This window comes from Kogia breviceps, chromosome 1 (assembly GCF_026419965.1).
Source record: "Kogia breviceps isolate mKogBre1 chromosome 1, mKogBre1 haplotype 1, whole genome shotgun sequence".
Lineage (NCBI taxonomy): Eukaryota > Metazoa > Chordata > Mammalia > Artiodactyla > Physeteridae > Kogia > Kogia breviceps.
The window spans coordinates 194,072,815-194,091,029 of NC_081310.1; the positions used below are offsets into that span (position 1 = coordinate 194,072,815).

Consider the following 18,215-nt stretch of genomic DNA (forward strand, 5'->3'; position numbering starts at 1 on the left):
ATTTGCAAATTCATTGCAACATTTTTCATCATAAGTGTGTCTGTTCTTTGATTTCTCGTTTGAACTGGTTGTAACATCTGCCTGGTTCCCTCATTAATAATGAGTTAGATAAAATCTTTAACATGGGTTCTTTTTTTTTTTTTTTATCAGTACAGGAGTCATGATGATACATTTTTTTGAAAATTATCTTTAACACCGACCTTCCCCAACGCAAACTCTTTGTATTTCATCGCTTTGTTTTACTTTCTTCACAGCTGGGTCATCTCCTGAGATACTTTGTTCATTCATTTCTTTACTTGTTTTTGGTGGGCTTCCCTGTCTTGGTCACTGCATGGGGTGGGCACTCCAAATAAACATAATGGACTGAATGAAGGTAGGTAGATCAGTAGCAGCTGTCTCCTACCCATGGCCTTTCTCTGTCCCTCCTCTCCTGCAGGTCTGTCTTGTCTGTGTTCACCTGTGGTGTTCCCAGGGATCCTCCCCTTCAGATCAAACAAAGACAGGCCCATCCCTGAGCTTAAAATTTCAACAGGCATATGAATGACATTTTTATAGCTTGCATCAGGCTTCAAGCATTTCCCCACTGTGCAGACTGATAAGTGACCTGGTGATACTGGGTCACTTGGAAAGTGAGAAGCCTTCCGCAGAAGCCTGGATTTCAGTCTCTTGTTCTCCCAGTGAGGAACTGGGAGGCCGAGTGCCGGTGGTCACGTGGCTGGCTGGTGCCTGAATTGGGGTTGGACCTGGATCCTCTGACTCAGAGTTCAGCACTTGCTTCAGTAATAAAAACCAGTGTGGAGCATGTGTTGTGTGCCAGGCCTGCCTTCAGGGATTTGTGTCCACTGACCCATCCTTATGACAGTATGACTTTTGGATGAGGAAACCAAAGTCCAGGGGAGGGAATGGCTTGTCTGAGGTCCCATGGCAGTGAGCCAGAGGATTTCACCCCAGGCAGGCGAGCTCCAGAGGCTCTGCCACCACACCAAATAGAAGACACTAGAAAATCGCACATCTTTATTGAACACTTATCCTGAGTGTTGCATGTACATCATCTCATTTTATCTTCTTGGTACCTAAGGAGGGAGGTGCTGGTTTAGGAGTCCCCAAGACCAACCTCTCTTTTGACATCAATTTTTAAAAATGAATTTATTTATTTATTTATTTGTTTGTTTGTTTGTTTATTTTGGCTGAGTTGGGTCTCCGTTGCTGCGCGTGGGCTTTCTCTAGTTGTGGCGAGCGGGGGCTACTCTTCGCTGCGGTGCCCGGGCTTCTCATTGCGGTGGCTTCTGTTGTTGCGGAGCACGGGCTCTAGGTGCGCAGGCTTCAGTAGTTGTGGCACGCGGGCTCAGTAGTTGTGGCTCGTGGGCTCTAGAGCGCAGGCTCAGTAACTGTGGTGCACGGGCTTAGTTGCTCCGTGGCATGTGGTATCTTCCTGGACCAGGGCTCGAACCCGTGTCCCCTGCATTGGCAGGCGGATTCTTAACCGCTGCGCCCCTGGGGAAGCCCATTAACGTCAACTTTAAGTTCCGGGGTCCCCAAGACCACCCTTGGTTTGGTCATTCATTAGAAGGACTCATAGAACTCAGAAAAGCTGTGATAGTCATGGTTCTGGTTCATTACAGTTAAAGGTTACAGATTGAGATTAGCCGAAGGAAGAGGTGCACAGGGCAGAATCCAGAACAGATCCAGGTACAAGCTTCTAGACATCCTTTTCCAGTGGAGTCATGAGAACAGAGCTAACTTCTCCCAGCAATGATGTGTGACAGTATGTCAGGTTGTTGCCAGCCACGAAAGCTCACCTGAGGCTTGGTGTCCGGAGTTTTTACTAGAGGTCAGTCATGTAGGCATGGCTGACCCCCTGTGTGGCTGACCTCAGTCTCCAGCCCCTCCAGAGGTTGAGCTGATGCCACAAGGTTCAAAGCCCCCCACCATATATCACATAGTTAACACAGACTATCCTGTGTTATCCTGTGTTAAGGCCCCCAGGTAGACAAAGACACTTATCAGGTGAGATAGTACAAGGGCTTAGAATTTACTTCCCAGGAGCTGGGGGCAAGTGGCCAAACCTTTCTGTGGGCCAGGTTAATCCTTTATTGAACATGTGCCCATTTTGCAGAAGAGGAAAGAAATGGAATCTCAGAGAGGTTAAATAACTTGCCCAGGTCACACAGCTAGATCCAGAATCTGAAACCTGACAGTCCAACCCCAGGTCCCCATGTATCTTATGCTTTTCCTGGCAGCTTTAATGTCTCCGTTGAGAGAGAAATTAACCCAGGAGTTAAGATTTTTCCATCTCCCCATTTCTCTGTTTGTCAGATAAGTCACGTCTAGAGTATATTTAATTTAAGATCTCTATGCATTAAGGAGGCCTGGGCAGGGCTCTGGGGAATTATATCATGTCCAGCAAGATTCGATATTGTTTTTCCCGTGTGGTTACAGAAAACTGTACTGTACTTGGAAAGAAAACACATATTTACCACTTATTTATCAGGCACTGGGAGAGGGGTTGGGGTGCTATTGTGAGTAAGTTAGACACAATTTATACCTTTCCATGGAGGTTATATTTTATGGGTCAGGGAAAGAAGGGAAATAGACAAATCACCAGGCCATTACTTCTTCCATCATTCCCTGTCTCCTGGACAGGCTAGGCTGCAGCTAAAAGCATTTACTGGAGAGATATTTACTGAGCAGCTACTGTGTGCCAGGCACTGGCCTTGGGAAGAGAGAGTGAACAAGATAGATACAGGCATTGCCCTCCCCAAGCTCGATTTCACTTGACTGGGAGACAAGCTTGTCTGTGCTTATCTTCAGTCAACCGGGAGAAATATGCAAAAATCCTGTGAACCACTAGATAACATAATGTCCAACAGAGATGTGAGCCAGGAAGGAAACAAACACAAAGTCAGGGTAGAGAAGAGATGGGAGTGGGCAGGGAGGGCCTCCCGGAGAAGCTGACATTGAAACTAAGAGCTGCTGGATGAAGAGGAGCCAGTCATGTGAAGAATGGGGAACAGAGTTTCAGGCAGAGGGAACAGTATTACGGAGGCCCTGAGGTGGAGAAAAGACCGGCTTGGCTGGAGTGTAGTGACGGAAGAGGACAGAGAGGTGGGCAGGGCTGCATGGGGTGTGAAAGTGTGTGGATTTTACTCCAAGGGCAGTGGGGAGCTATTGAAAGGTTCTGAGAAGGGACTGACATGATTTTATTTACTTTTTTTTTTTTTTTTTGGCCGCTCCATGCGGCTTGTGGGATCTTCGTTCTCCGACCAGAGATCAAACCTGTTTCCCCTGCAGTGGAAGAGTGGAGTCCGAACCAGTGGACCACCAGGGAAGTCCTTTATTTACACTTTAAGGTCCCTCTTGGCTGCCATCTGGGGTGGATTGGGGGTGGGGAGCAGAGGTAAAGATAGGGTGTCACCAGGACACTGCACACGGCCTCTCACCTCTGGCTGTGCCCACTAGCCGGAGTCCTCAGCTGAGCTGCAAAGCTCCAAGAATGCCCGGGTTTCCCCCTACTTCACTTTTATGAGTTGAGTGACTTGTAAACAAGCTCCTACTCAGGGCTAATTCATACCTTTAAACTGTACGTGCCTATCACGTATCTGTGTTGGACAGATTCAGCCCAGAGCCCCCATTTTCTCTAGCCTCCTTGTGGGAGGCTGTGTCCACAACAATGACCTTGAGGCCAGCCAGAGGGCAGATGTACTTCTCATACCAGCAGAGGAACATCACATTGAGTTTAGTATTGGTTCAGGGTCATGTGCGTTCTAGTGTTTATTCGATTTCTCTGACACCCTAATTTATTGACTATGAGCTGGAAAATGATGGTAGGAATGTTTAGGCACCTGGTCCTGCTGCTCCGTGACTAGGTACAAGTCCTTTAATCTCTGGGTGACAGTAATTATCATTGTAAGAGCTGTCATCTTTAGGCACTGCTCTCTTTGATGAGCACTCCATGAAGATCATTGTGTGCATGACCTCATTCAAGTCTCACACCCACCCTGTGAAGTTCTGTCACCACCGTCATCACCCTTATCACTACCACCATCATGACTGTTTTCACTACCACCATCACCATCGTGACCACCACCATCACCATCACCATTATCCCACCAACACCACCACCATCACCATCATTACCATTACCACTACCATCATGACCACCACCATCACCATCATGACCACCACCATCACCATCATCACCATTATCCCACCATCACCATCACAATTATCCCACCATCACCATCACTATCATTACCATTACCACTACCATCATGACCACCACCATCACCATCATGACCACCACCATCACCATCACCATTATCCCACCAACACCATCACCATCATTACCACTACCATCATCACCACCACCATCATCATCACCATTATCCCACCAACACCATCACCATCACCATTATCCCACCAAGACCATCACCATCACCATTATCCCACCATCACCATCACCATTATCCCACCATCACCATCACCATTGCCACCACCACCATCACCATCATCACCACCACCATCACCATCATTACCATAACCACTACCATCATCACCACCACCATCACCATCATGACCACCACCATCACCATCACCATTATCCCACCATCACCATCACCATCATTACCATTACCACTACCATCATCACCACCACCATCACCATCATTACCATTACCACTACCATCATGACCACCACCATCACCATCATCACCACCACCATCACCATCACCATTATCCCACCATCACCATCACCATCATTACCATTACCACTACCATCATCACCACCACCATCACCATCATTACCATTACCACTACCATCATGACCACCACCATCACCATCATCACCACCACCATCACCATCACCATTATCCCACCATCACCATCACCATTGCCACCACCACCATCACCTTCATCACCACCACCATCACCATCATTACCATCATCACTACCATCATCATCACCATCATCACCAGTATTTCTACCACTACTGTGACCGTCATCACTGCCATTGTCATCATACAATCAATTTACAGGAAGAAACTAAAACTAAGGAACTGGTACACACACACACACACACACACAGAACAGACCCAGGTGCTCTGACTCCAGATTCCTTTTACCATTAAGTCACATTGTTCCCTGTCTACCCCTGTAAAACACAGTGGTGAGATTTAATGACCTCTAGGATCTTGCTACTCAAAGTGTGGTCCCTGGACCTGCAGCATTGGCATCACCTGGGAGCTTGTTAGAATTGCTGAATCTCAGGCACCACCTTGGACCTACCGAATCAGAATCTATATTTTAATCACCTCGAGGTGATTTGTAGGCACCTGAAGTTTGAGAAGCTGCACCCTAAAACATATCCCCTCTGACACTGTGCTGTGACCTCTGAATGGTGTAAAGGGTCTTTCTCATTGTGACAATATGACTCCTTTGTGTCTCTTCCTAACCATTCCATTGAAGTAGGGCTCGGAGGAGAAGTATTTTCTTGTTCTGCAGACGAGGTTGAATGCTTCTCCACTACATGCCCTATGGGTCCCAGGAGCCACATGGAGGGTTTGAGGCAGTGGCTGAGCAGATCCTGCACGTGCCAGGTAAGGGACAGTTGTTGTCTGGGCAGGGCCTTCACCTAAGGAGAGACGCCTGTATGGATACCTCACCCAAGGGCCTTTGCACTGCCTTCCCCCTGCCAGGAATGTTTCTCATGGCTGGTTCCTTTCTGTCACTCAAATCTCTGCTCAAAGGCCGCCTCCCCCAAGAAGCCTTCCTGACTCTCCATCAAAAGCAGTCCCCAACCACAATCTTATCCCGTTGGCTTCTCAGCATTTATTACTTAAATGATCTTAAAATTATCTTCTGCAATGTTCACCTGCTGTCATCTTCGCTCCCCTCTGACAGATGGGCTCCGTGAGGGCAAGGCCCATGTGTTTCTGGTTTATTCCTGTGTCTCCAGAACCGAGAACACAGCCTGGTACTTAGTATACACTCAATAAATATTTGCTGAATGAACGAACAGCCTGAAGCTCTTAGAAGTGCCCATCTGGTGCTAATATGTTTCACAATCTAAATTACCCAGAAAAATAAATGGAGGATTTATTTTATTTATTTATTTATTTTTAAAAATTAATTTATTTATTTACTTTTGGCTGCTTTGGATCTTCATCCCCGCCCATGGCTTTCTCTAGCTGCAGCGAGTGGGGGCTCCTCTTTGTTATGGTGTGTGGGCTTCTCATTGCAGTGGCTTCTCTTGTTGTGGAGCATGGGCTCTAGGCGCGTGGGCTTCAGTAGTTGTAGCACTCGGGCTTAGTAGTTGTGGCACACAGGCACAGTACTTGCGGCACTCGGGCTCAGTAGTTGCAGCACTCTGGCTCAGTAGTTGTGGCTCGCGGGCTCTAGAGCGCAGGCTCAGTAGCTGTGGCGCACGGGCTTAGTTGCTCCGCGGCATGTGGGATCTTCCCGGACTAGGGCTCAAACCCATCTCCCCTGCATTGGCAGGCAGATTCTTAACTACTGCTCCACCAGGGAAGTCCCGGATGATTTATTTTAAAGGGGTTATTCTTACACACTTGAAGTAGGAAGCCATCTCATGCTCAGTGGGAATTGTGCCCCGAAAATAGCAAAAACAGGGGCATAGTATCATGGAAAACTTTCAGCCATGGGCTTGCCAACAGAAGAAGGGGGGATGGGTACAACCAGATGGGTACCTGGAACCTTCCAGAAGGAAGAAGATAGTGATGTGTAACTTGTCTGCTTCCCTCTGTGCTCTCCACCGGGCATTGCAAAACAGGCCCCCAGAATACCTCTTGTCTTTTTCACAAAAAGAGAGAAATTGAGGAGAGGGGCTTTCCAGAGAGACTAGCAAAATCTCCCAGGGCCCCTGTTCATTCTGGAAATCCTTAAAGCACCCTCTGGGACTGGTAGAGCCTAAACCTGTCCAGGGACGGTCAGCTGCCCAATGGCCGGCCAGCCCGCGATGCTTTGGGAGCGGCATTTATGTCTGAAAAGGCCACTTTTCGAGGAGAAATGCTGTGAATACATGAAGCTGTCGCCCGTTCTTTGGAGAGCCATTATTAATGGAAAACAATAGATTAATAGTTTTAAAACGCTTGTTCAATAAGTAATTTTTATGGCTCTGGATAGAGCTCATTAAACATTTCTGTGTGTTATTATAAAGAAGTTTTAAGCGTAAAATCATAAAGTCAATAATCAGAGAATTAGTCACAGCGGCCAGCCACAGGCCATTAGTTTTAGGTGCCGTCAGAGACACCTGTGGCTTTCGCGGGCGAGTTTCCTTTTCACATGGCCGTGCTGGCAGCGCCAGCAGCGCCAGGTGGGGCTGGAGAAATGACAGTGCCTGCTGCCTTGCATGAACTTGAGGGGACAGCAAGCAGGTGTGAGCAGCGGGGTGACAGGCAAATATTTACAAAGTGCAAACGTGAATGCAAAACTAAAACGATCCAGGTCAATTTGCACATCCAGGCTAAGACACTTATTTCCCCAGTGATCTACCTTTCAGAGCTTCCCTCTGCCAGAGGCAGGGCCGTGATGGCTTGCTGAGATAGAGGTGGAAGCTGCGAGCTTTTAAAAGAAAAGCATGTCACCAGAGAATCCCCTCCAGAAAGGCTTCCAGAGCTGTTTTTTGAAAGAACGCATTCATCTCCTATCGAGTACACAATTGAGTCAAGCATTTGAAAGAGAAACCATGAGCTTTTAAAAATGACTTAAAAAAATCATGACAAAGCAGTATGCAATAATTATGGAAACTAGAGGAAATCCAAAGGAGATAATGAAAATTACCCATAATCTCTCTACCCAGAGACAGTCCTCTGTATATTTCACTCATTCAACAAATATTTATTGACAGCCCTCTATATGCCTGACTGTTCAAGGCACCAAGGATGCAGCGATGAGCAAAACAGACTCCCTGGCCCCATGGAGCTGACCTTTGGGTGGGGGGACATGAGCCTTAAATATAACAAATAAGGTTAGAAGGTATCAAGTGCTACAGAGAAAGGAAGCAGGGCCACAGGATGAAGCAGGTCAGGGTGGGCCTCACTGAAAAGGAGACTTTTTTTTTTTTGAATTTTTGAATTTTATTTTTATTTATTTTTTTATACAGCAGTTTCTTATTAGTTATCTATTTTATACATATTAGTGTATATATGTCCATCCCAATCTTCCAATTCATCCCCCCACCCCGTCACTTTCCCCCCTTGGTGTCCATATGTTTGTTCTCTGCATCTGTGTCTCCAATTCTGAAAGGCAACATTTTTGCAAAGACTTGAAGGAGGTGGGGGAGTGAGCCATGCAGGTATCCAAGAGAAGGAGTTCCACACAGAGGGCACAGCCAGTGCAAAGGTCCTGAGGCAGGACTGGCATGCCTGAGAAATGGCGGAGAGACCAGTGTGGCTGGAGCAGTGCGGCTGGGAGGGAGATGAGGAAGTGGAGAGGAGGTCAGTGAGGTGAGGGGGCAAATCACTGGGGCCTTCAAGGACTTTGGCTTTTCCTCGGAGTGGAAAATGGGGAGGTTTGAACAGAGGAGGCACATGAGCTGACTTAGTTTTGAACAGGATCCCGTGGCTGCTGTGTGGAGTGCAGACAATTAGGGGCGAGGGGGGATGCCAGGAGACAAGGAGCAGGCAGCTGCAGAAACCCAGGACCAGAGTGGGGAGAAGGGGGAGGATTCTAGATATATTTTGAAGGTAGAACCAATGGGATTTCTTGTTGGGGTATACCTTTCCAGACTTTTTCCTAGTACTGATGCGGTGCACAGGCCTCTCACTGTTGTGGCCTCTTCCGTTGTGGAGCACAGGCTCCGGACGCGCAGGCTCAGCGGCCATGGCTCACGGGCCCAGCCGCTCCGTGACATGTGGGATCCTCCTGGACCGGGGCACGAACCCGTGTCCGCTGCATCAGCAGGCGGACTCTCAACCACTGCGCCACCAGGGAAGCCCTACTGATATTTTTTATCTATTACCAGTAAGGAGCTTATAGGCAGAGCAGCCTTTCAGTTTCTATCTGGGCGTCTGAGATTTCCGACTTTGCAGAGAAGTAGCCTGAGCAGGCTCAACGCATGTTTTGTCCTCCTCTCATTACAAGGACCTGCAGGGCCCCCCAACAGCCTGGATTCTTTTCCTACCAAATGTGGCTACTTCCTGCATCACTGTCCGGATGGTAATTTCATTTTTCAAGCCTGATACTTCGCCTTCTGCATGCAGAAGGAAGTGGGTTTGGGAAACATCAGACTCAATGATGTCTCTTGAGGTGCTTGCATTCTGGGAGACACAAGGAGCTCCGCCTGAGCTCAGGTGTCCAGAAAGGGGACACTGTCGCCCTTCCTCCACATGAAGTCAGCCGAGGGAGAGGCGTGAGACCAGGCCCTGCCCTCTCGGAGTTTATGGGCACAGATCTCAGAAGACTGCTGAGATTGTTTTCTTTCTTCTTCTTTTTTTTTTTTTTGCAGTACGCGGGCCTCTCACTGTCGTAGCCTCTCCCGTTGCAGAGCACAGGCTCCGGACGTGCAGGCTCAGCGGCCATGGCTCACAGGCCCAGCCGCTCCGCGGCACGTGGGATCTTCCCGGACCGGGGCACGAACCCGCGTCCCCTGCATCGGCAGGTTGACTCTCAACCACTGCGCCACCAGGGAAGCCCTGCTGAGATTGTTAACCCAGCTCAGATGCTGCCTCCTCCAGGCCTCCAGGCAGTCTTCCTAATAGCTGATCACTCCTCCTCTGTGCATTGTACCTGCTTATACCTTGGCACCTGCCACTCTGATTAATAAAAGCTGCTCACACCGCCTCTCCTGCTAGATCTGCAGTGTCTTTGGGGTAAGGGAGTCCCACAAGACCATATGATTCTATAAAATTTGCAAAAGTAAGATATTTTTATATTCTTTTTCTTAAAGAGGTCCTTCTCCCAAATTGCATGAGCTGCAGGCCCCATACAACATGGACCCCATCCAGGAAAGCAGGTTTCAAACCTGGGGTTGGAGGGGTGGGCTCATGACAGTCAGAGGGGGAGCTGATGCTTCTTTGGGGGCCAGGAGGACAAGGAGCCACCCTGATTTAGGCAGCGGCTGATGGCCTGGGGGCTGGAGGGTTGCAGCTCCCTGGGCACACCTGTTGCTTTATTCCACCGCCTGGCCCCCAAGACGGTGTGAACTGCTCCACGGACCCTCATGTTTTCCTCTTCTCTTTTTCTCCTCAACTCCATTTCCTCTTTCCTTCATTTCTTTATCTTCCTCCCTCAATCCAGCCCAGAATTTCTGCCGAGGGCATTGTGGTCCATAATGGGGGAGAAATTTCAGGAACTATCCTCTTCCTTCTCTTTCTCTTCCTTTCTGCAATCACCCTCTTCTTTGACGTCCCCCACCTCCCACCCCATCAGTACACACTCCTCTCAGGCCCCACCACAAAGCCTCGAATTGGGTTCGTCCCCTCTGGCTGAATGAGGTCAGCCCCAGCATCCCCTGTGGGACCCACTGGTTTGACATCTTTGAAGCTCCATCTGGCACGTGATGGAATGAGCCAGGCAGTCCCAGAGTGGCCACGTGCCTTTGGCTTAGTTATTTACCTCCTCTGAGCCTCAACTGCTTCATCTGTAAGATGGGAATAAGAAAGCCTACCCCATGGGATCTCTGTGAGGATCAAGGGAGACAAGTTGTTTGCAGATGCTTGACACCTGTCAAGGGATGTTCAGGCACAAGCTCCTGTTCTGTCCAGACAGGTTGGACCTTCCTGAAATCCACTGGCCCTGAGGGCTTCCCTGGTGGAGGCTGAACTGCTGGATTCCAGAAGCTGGACCTGGTTTTGATCCCCGGCAGCCTCAGCTCACTTCCTTAGCCTCTTCCATGAGAACTGCCCAGCTTCCAGTGGGTTGATGTTAATCGTATTTGCTGTGAATAGTCACTGACCTATAATTGCAGCCTATTAACTGCGTTTTCCTCTTTCATGTGCACACAGGAATTTTGTCCCACTTCTAGAAAGCAAATTACAGGTTGGAAACCAGAATATTTCAAAGGGGAGGTGAAAAGGTTGGAGCGCAGTGACTGCTACATAATGAAGTGTCCAGTGATCGCGTCCAGGCTGGCCCAAGAGAGGGTCCACTGCCGGCCCACATTCATTCAGCTAATGGGCTCAGAGGCCTGGGGGATGGGAGTAGGGGTTGCCAGGCTGGGCTTCTCTCCAGAGGCCGTGGCTCCTGAGCCGGGCCCACAGGTGGCAGCTGGAGGTGCCGCGTAGCATGGTTCTTCTGCAGACATCCGTGGGCCCTGGCTGGATGCCCGGGTCCGCTGGACTGTTGTTTGAGCAACCTGGGGGGAGATGGGATGGAGTGGGAGTGGGGCTACTAAAGGTTCTGAACTAATCTTCTCCACTTCCCATCGTCGCTGGCACTGGGGACAGTGGGAGGACGGGATGATCACCAAAGCTGCAATATTATGTCCTCGTGTTCTTTTTCTCTCCATTGAAAAACGTTGCCAGTTTGCATGCTCCTTCTTGACCTGGGTAGTGCCGAGGAATTACAGACTTTTTAGTCATAAAAGTACCTCCGTTACAATCAGGTATAATGTCTCCATTTTTAAAGATCAGGAAACAGGAAAGGATAAATGAAAAGAGGAATTTGGCACAAAAAGCCCGCTAATGAGAATCACCATTCACGCAAGAAGCATTTATTAAGCACCTACTATGTGCCAGGTGCTGCGCTGTTGCTAAGGGAACAGATTTGAATGAGACGTGGAGCCTTTGCCCTAGGAAGGCTTTATAGCTGTGTTCTCATCTGGTCTGAATTTTAAAACAGGTGTGTCTGGCAGGGAGCATCCCCGGACCACGGCTCAGAGGACCTGAGCTCCTGCAACTCTGAGCCCAGCTCACGGCCGTCTTGGGCCGATGGGCAGACCTCTCTGAGATTCCTTTGCTTCCCAGTCTTAAGGAGCAGGGGCAGAGTGGCAAGGCTTCCTCTGCCTACTTGCCTTTTCAGTGGCACAAGTGGCCACACCAAGCCTGGTGCTGGTCCTCCTACGAATCGCAGGGTCGGACTCCAGGATCCCCAAGCATTGCCACCAGCGCGTTCCTTTGACATTCCGGCGCTGGTCGCTCCTCTCTCTGCACTGGGCCTGTAATTCTGGGAGCTGCCGCCAGGGGGACGGCGTTGCCCGTGTCACGCGACACTGGGCTGAGTGGCTGAGAAAAGCAGGATCCGCTCCGGGCCCAGGGGCCTGCTTTATTTCCAACCACCTGCCTTTGAGGCCCGGATACCCGAATCCCAGCATCCTTCAGCAAGCGAGGTATGGGCGTGTGCGGTGGCCCCAAGTCCCAGAGCACAGATGCAGAGAGGTGGGCAGCAAGTACTCAGCAGAAGACAGGTCTCCGCAGCCCGGGACCCCCTCCCCCGCCACCCCCTTCCCGCACCTGAGAACCTCATCGAATTGACTGATTCATTCCTGGTGACTTCTGCAGCCGCGGCTTCCGTGTCTGCACCGTGAACTTGCATTAAGTTTTAATTAAAGCCGTTTCACCGGCCTTGCCCTTGGCTAAATGCAGCTGTGGGCACAGGGCACATAGACATTTAATACTCTGCGTCTCCCCGCTGAAAGCGCAGGGTGCCCACGGGTGTACCCGAGCCGTGCCCGCTCCCTGCCATCCGGCGCACTCGCTTAAGTGTGCCCACAGGCCCCGAGCGGGAGGCCGCGCAATAACTATTCATTGCCCTGGGTTAAGTGTGCCCAGGGGTACCCGTAAACTCAATGCAGTGATTAGCGATCGCTCCCAGCGAAGGCTGCCCCGAGGTCCTGCGAAATGTCCTCGGCCCTAAATATAGCCTCCGCATGGGGCCTTAAAGGGCCGTGCGTTTTTGCTTTGCTCTTGATCTGTCTTCTCTTCCTTCTTGGAGCAGAACTGTCTCCCTCTTCAAAGCTCAGCCTCTGGGGGGCTTCCCTGCCTTCCTCCAGGTTGCAGTGGAGGACAGGAGTGGGAACGATGGGACAGCTTTGGCGGTGGCAAAGGCAGATGCCAAGTCCTCTCCATCCTCTCACCAAACCTCAGGCACCTGTCCCATTCCTGCCCCTTCGCCCCGCAAGTGAAGGCAGCACCTCCAAAGACAAGGAAACAGCCAGGCTCACTCAAGGAACTCCCCGTGGGCCATTGTGAGCCTGCTGCCAGGAGGGGCCCTCAGAGCCAAGGAGCAGCAGGGCTGGGGAGCTGAGAAGGCTGAGCTGCCTGGGGTCTCCTCCCGGTCCCTTTCGCTTCTTTCTGCTGCAGGGAGCCCCTCTCTGTCCCTCCGTATGGAGGAGTGGGAGTGCCCTATGGACTGGGGCATCATCAAGGCAAGTCAGTCCCCTCTGGCCTCATTCCTCCCCACATTGTATAGGGAGGGGTGTTGGTCAGATGATCTCCGAGGGACCCTCGGCTGGTCTGGGACTCCTTCCTTGTGCCGAGACTTCCCTGCCAAGGTCTGAAGCAAATGCAAAGTGGAGTTTGGAGAAAGCAGAAAGAACTGAGAGAAGGGCAGGGTGGAGAGTGTGGGCTGCAGCAGAAGCTCCAGGAAAGGTGCCCAGTCCACACCATCACCTTCCCCTCATCTGTGCACTTCTCAGATGACCATCTGGGAGAACGGTCCCCCTGTGGCGTGGCTGCAAGGTTCACAGGCGGTACGGTGACCGACCATCCCAGTTTGCCTGGGCCTTTCCTGTTTTGGCACGAAGTCCCAGGGGGACGTGCTCAGTGCCCAGGAAACTGGGATGGGTGGTCACCCCAAGTTCAGTGCCAGTGGTGAAAGTGTCCGCCCTTGGAAGCCCTCCCTCCACCATTGCTCTTTTGGATCTGAAAAGGAAAGAAAGGGCGAGGGAGAAATGGGTGAACTCAGGGGAAAAACAAGGTGGGAGGACTGGGAAATGACCGTCCTGGCCATGCGCCTGCGCTCTTGGCCTTGCCAGCTGCTCCCGGGACGCTAGCCGCCCCCTTGGCCAGGCCCAGGGCAGCAGCTGAGGCAAAGACACTTCCCTGGGTCTGTTGACACTGGAGACTCAGAACATAAATGATTTTCTTGTCTTAATGAGCAAACAACCCAGCCGTGTGGCTCTCTCGCCGGCCTCCTGCTGGGGTAATTGCCAGCGCTTCTGTGCTCAGACAGAAATGTTTACTCTCACCTTCGCTTACTGCTTTGCCAGGAGATGTTGCTTCCTTTTTGTTCTGCAGGTCTCCCTGCCCCTACCCCTGGGAAGCACCTGTGGACAGGTAGGTGGGTCAGGAGTAAGTTTCTGGAAGGTTCTGCCAGGCCTGGTGCCTGGGGACACCCGGAGGCAGGAGGTTTTGGTTTCTGTTCTCCTTTGGAGAGTTGGTGGACAAGGCCAGCTCTGCTGGGCTCGCGTCTCGGCAGCCGAGGCTGGAAGCGTTCCCTGGTGTCCTGCAGGCGGAGGCCATCTGAGAGGAAATCTGAGAAGGGGTCCCGGCTTTGGGCTGAAGGCCTCTGAGGTCCTCCTGGTGCTAAGATTCTCTCCGCCCGGTCTCCAGTGATGGGGAGCTCTTTCCTTTGCAAGATCACCTGTTCCCATATCGCACAGCGGTTTCCCCAAACTTTCCTTCTGCTGTGGTCTTCTGTTCTCCGCGGCCCCCGGAAGGAGCCGGTCCCTTCTCCATTTCACAGCCCTTTATTTGAAGTCAGGGAGCTTTCCCTTCCTCAAGTCTTCTCCTGAATTCCTCTTGCTGCTCCTCCTAGGAGAGGGGCCGGGGGCCCCTCTCTGTCCCCCTCCCGCCCTCCAGGCACCGGCCTCTATTCAAGGTCCCGATGGCCAACGTCCCTCTGGAGCATCGCAAAGGGAACCGAGGCCAGGCCTCAGGCTGGGCAGCATGTGGGTCACCCTTTGGCCTTGCTAGTGGGGGTAACGGCTCATTGGATCTTTCAGCCGCGTGGCGCCCCTACCACGTGCCCAGTGCTCCTGCCAGGGGTCTGCTTCCCTGGAGCGCAAGGGGTGTACATGTCCAGGTTGCCTTCCTCCCTCGTGGTCCTGCCTATTCGCCCCTTGGCCCTGTCACCTTCCTGAGTGTTCCCGCAGGTGCGCCTTCTCCTTGACCCCCTGGCGACCCCATCTCCTTGGCCAGACTGTTTGTGAGTACCTCCTGTTCGTCCAGACCCCGTGGCTGCTGTCCATCGGAGGGGCGCCGGTGGCTTCTCTGGGGGACGCCAGCCTGATGGGATGATCCACAGCAGGACGATCAGCGTGGACATCACCGCCACGCCCACCATCCAGAGCCCAAGGCAAGACCCTGTCCAGAGGCCGGAGGTCAGCGGTGGGCGGCAGCCCAAGCAGGCGGGGAGCCTCAGGGCGTGGCACCCTCGGGGAGGCCCCGGAGAGCAGTCTGCCGGCGCTCCAGTGCCGATTCAGATGTCCACCTGGAGACCGGACAGATTTAGGCAGGCAGCTTCGAAAATTGGGCTCCATTAGTGTCAAGCACTCCGCGTGGCAGATGAGCGGCTCCTGCAATCACGCATTCGGCTCGTCCTGATCGCGGTGGCAGGAGCGTAATTACCATCTCTTTAAATAGCCCGAAGTTGCCCTGTAAGAGAAGACGGCTCACATGACATTTACTCCGAGCTCGCTTTCCTGCTAAAAATATCCCGGCTAAATAATATATCCTGGTTGCATTGGAACAACAGTCCCTGACCTGAGCTCTGGGACCCTTGGGGGTTCAGTCCACAGGCTGGTCCGAAGGTGGGAGGGGGGCCCTGTGGAGGGAGTTTGCTTCTGGAAGGAGCAGTTTCGGAGGCCACGGGGAGACACTCCTGCCTCAGCAAGTGCTGCACACCCCACAGGGCTCTTGCTGCTCGTGGGGTGCAGCTACGCCTCGTCTTTAGGAGCCGCTGGCCCACGGGGTAGGACCCAAGAGGGCCCCCAATGCCCATGCTTTCCGGCTACGTCGCTCTCTTGTCCCTCCCTCCTCTGGCACCTTATGTCCGTGGTCCCACCCCACCTCGCCTCTTCTTAGCCCCAACCTTGGCCATGCGTTCTGGAATTGCTTGGGACAGGGAGACCTTGGCTCTTTCTGGCGGGTACACGTGTGTGTGGAGCAGGGGTGGGGTGTAGAGAGTGGATGAAAAGTGGAATCATCCACTTTTCCAAACCCGGGGTCTTTGAAATCCTGGGAAGTCCCAAGATGGCCTCCAGGGAGTCCGAGAACAAAGATGAGAGAGGGTCTGCAGTCTTCATCAGGCTCTTGAGGGCTCCATGCTCTGACAGACGTTGGCACCCTTGATCTAGACCCTGTATGTGATAACTGTTTCATTCAGCTTGGGGTGTGATACAGAGAGGCCTGGAATCTGGAAGACCACTTCCTACCTTCTGGGAATTTAAATTCTAAGGAACTCTGTATGCAAAGTTGCGTACATCAAAGGCTTCATCCTGAGTGGGTAGATCTGAGATGACTAAGACTTGACATTTGTATAGAATTTTATCATGGACGAGATTTCATGATGGGACTCTGGGGAGTTTAGGGCACTGGGGACGGCCTCACCAAGCCCCCAAACATCCCTTTCCTTATTCATGATGCTTGAAATCCTTTTACTTGGAGACAGATGCTTTCATTTAGCCACTGCAGAGCTGGCTTTAAATGCCCCTGTGAGAGGGCTGACACAACGAAATTCTTGCTAAAGTGTAAACAACTGATACAAGCTTTGTTTCTTAAGAGCAGCTTTGGTAATGGAAGGGGCACCAGGCTAGGTCACCGAGCTGAAGACAGTCTTGGCAGAGACATTTCTGCAACTTCCACGGGCAGCCCCGCTCTTAGCATCTGCTTCCTCACGGGGCTTTGCAAACGGCGGGGTCCCCAGGTGTTTGGGGATGGCCTCTCTTTCTCTTCTGCATCAGTGCAGTCACGTTCCAGCCCAGGCAGTGATACCAAACGCCGAGCAACCTCACGTCACCAATCCCGAAAGTGCTGGCCACGGGCGTGGCCCCTGGCTGAGGTCCTGTCTCCACCCTTTCATCCACGTGCCTGCAGAGTGTGTATTTTTCTGTGTCACGTGTCCTTCCCCATTCCAGTGTCATCCCAGCCAGAGATGGAGGTCTTGTTCACATCCCAAAGCAGAGACTGGATCTGGTCAAAAGAGATTCCTACTTGGAGGAAAACCTGAGCCTAAAATTCCCGAGTCCACCAGTTCCTTACCTTCACAGTGACTGAAAACAGGGACTTTGCGGTGGTCAGTGTCCTGGCGGCTGGGGTGCTTCAGGTCCAGGTCAGGGTCTTGGTGGTGGCATTGGCTGTCCTGCCCCTTCTGGAGACCTCTTCTCCTTGGGCCACTGATGCCATGTGGAGTCAGAGATGTGACAGCAGAGCTGTGGAGCCAGCAGAAAATGGACCTTTGCCACTTATAGCCCGGAAGCCTGGCACTCTTGCCAGGGCGGCCCCATGGGAGGGCAGCCGCAGGACACAGGATGCACCCTGCCACAAGCAACTAACTCCTCGTTGCCCCACAGCAATGCCAGGAGGCCCAAGGAGCTCTGGGGACGCAGGCTTTCTATAGGGTGGTCCCGAGCCTGGGATTTGCTGAGGTGGCCGCCCCCATCCTCTGGACGGTGGAGAGCTCCTTCCAGTGTGGGGGCGAGAGTCACGGTGAGGGCGTGACTGCTGGCTCTGCCTGTGGTTCTTTCTCCCATGACAAGGCTTCCTTTTCCCCGGTCTGACAGGTCCCACACCCAACCCGGGTAAACGATGGTGTCAGGCACACTGGTTGGAACTGGCCGGGGAGCAGGAGGGCTGCGGGAGCTCGATGGAGTCAAAGTGCCGGGGAGGGGGCGGGGGGCACATCCACTTTGTAGCTAGCTGCAGGACCTGGGCGACTCACTTCACCTCTCTGAGCCTCAGTTTCTTCCATCTGCAAAATGGAAATAGCCCGGGACTTCCCTGGTGGCGTGGTGGATAAGACTAAGAGCTCCCTATGCAGGGGGCCCGGGTTCCAACCCCGGTCAGGGAACTAGATCCCACATGCATGCCGCAACTCAGGAGCCCGCCTGCCACAACTAAGACCCGGTGCAACCAAATAGATAAATAAATATTATTTTTTTAAGTGGGAGTACCGCTCCCTGTTGCGAGGACTGGAGATGATGGAGTTAGGAGCCCAGCAGAGCTCCTGGCACAAGATGAGCCACTTCTGTTTCGATTGTCCAGCGATCCGCGTGGGCTCCAGCTCCACGGGTCACCTACCGCAGGGATCCCCAACCCCAG

General features: G+C 52.1%; 1 protein-coding gene across 1 annotated transcript in view; it reads left to right on the forward strand.

Moving 5' to 3' along the window:
• The first annotated feature begins 9,146 nt into the window (after positions 1-9,146).
• C1H1orf127 (chromosome 1 C1orf127 homolog) overlaps positions 9,147-18,215 on the forward strand; it is a 115,841-nt gene continuing 106,772 nt past the window's right edge. The window contains 11 exon segments of the mRNA XM_067026368.1: positions 9,147-9,224; positions 10,982-11,023; positions 11,025-11,123; positions 14,190-14,231; positions 15,096-15,191; positions 15,194-15,304; positions 15,440-15,516; positions 17,033-17,134; positions 17,136-17,226; positions 17,468-17,603; positions 17,678-17,771. Coding sequence (XP_066882469.1) covers positions 9,213-9,224; positions 10,982-11,023; positions 11,025-11,123; positions 14,190-14,231; positions 15,096-15,191; positions 15,194-15,304; positions 15,440-15,516; positions 17,033-17,134; positions 17,136-17,226; positions 17,468-17,603; positions 17,678-17,771 — 902 coding nt within the window. The 5' untranslated portion in view covers positions 9,147-9,212.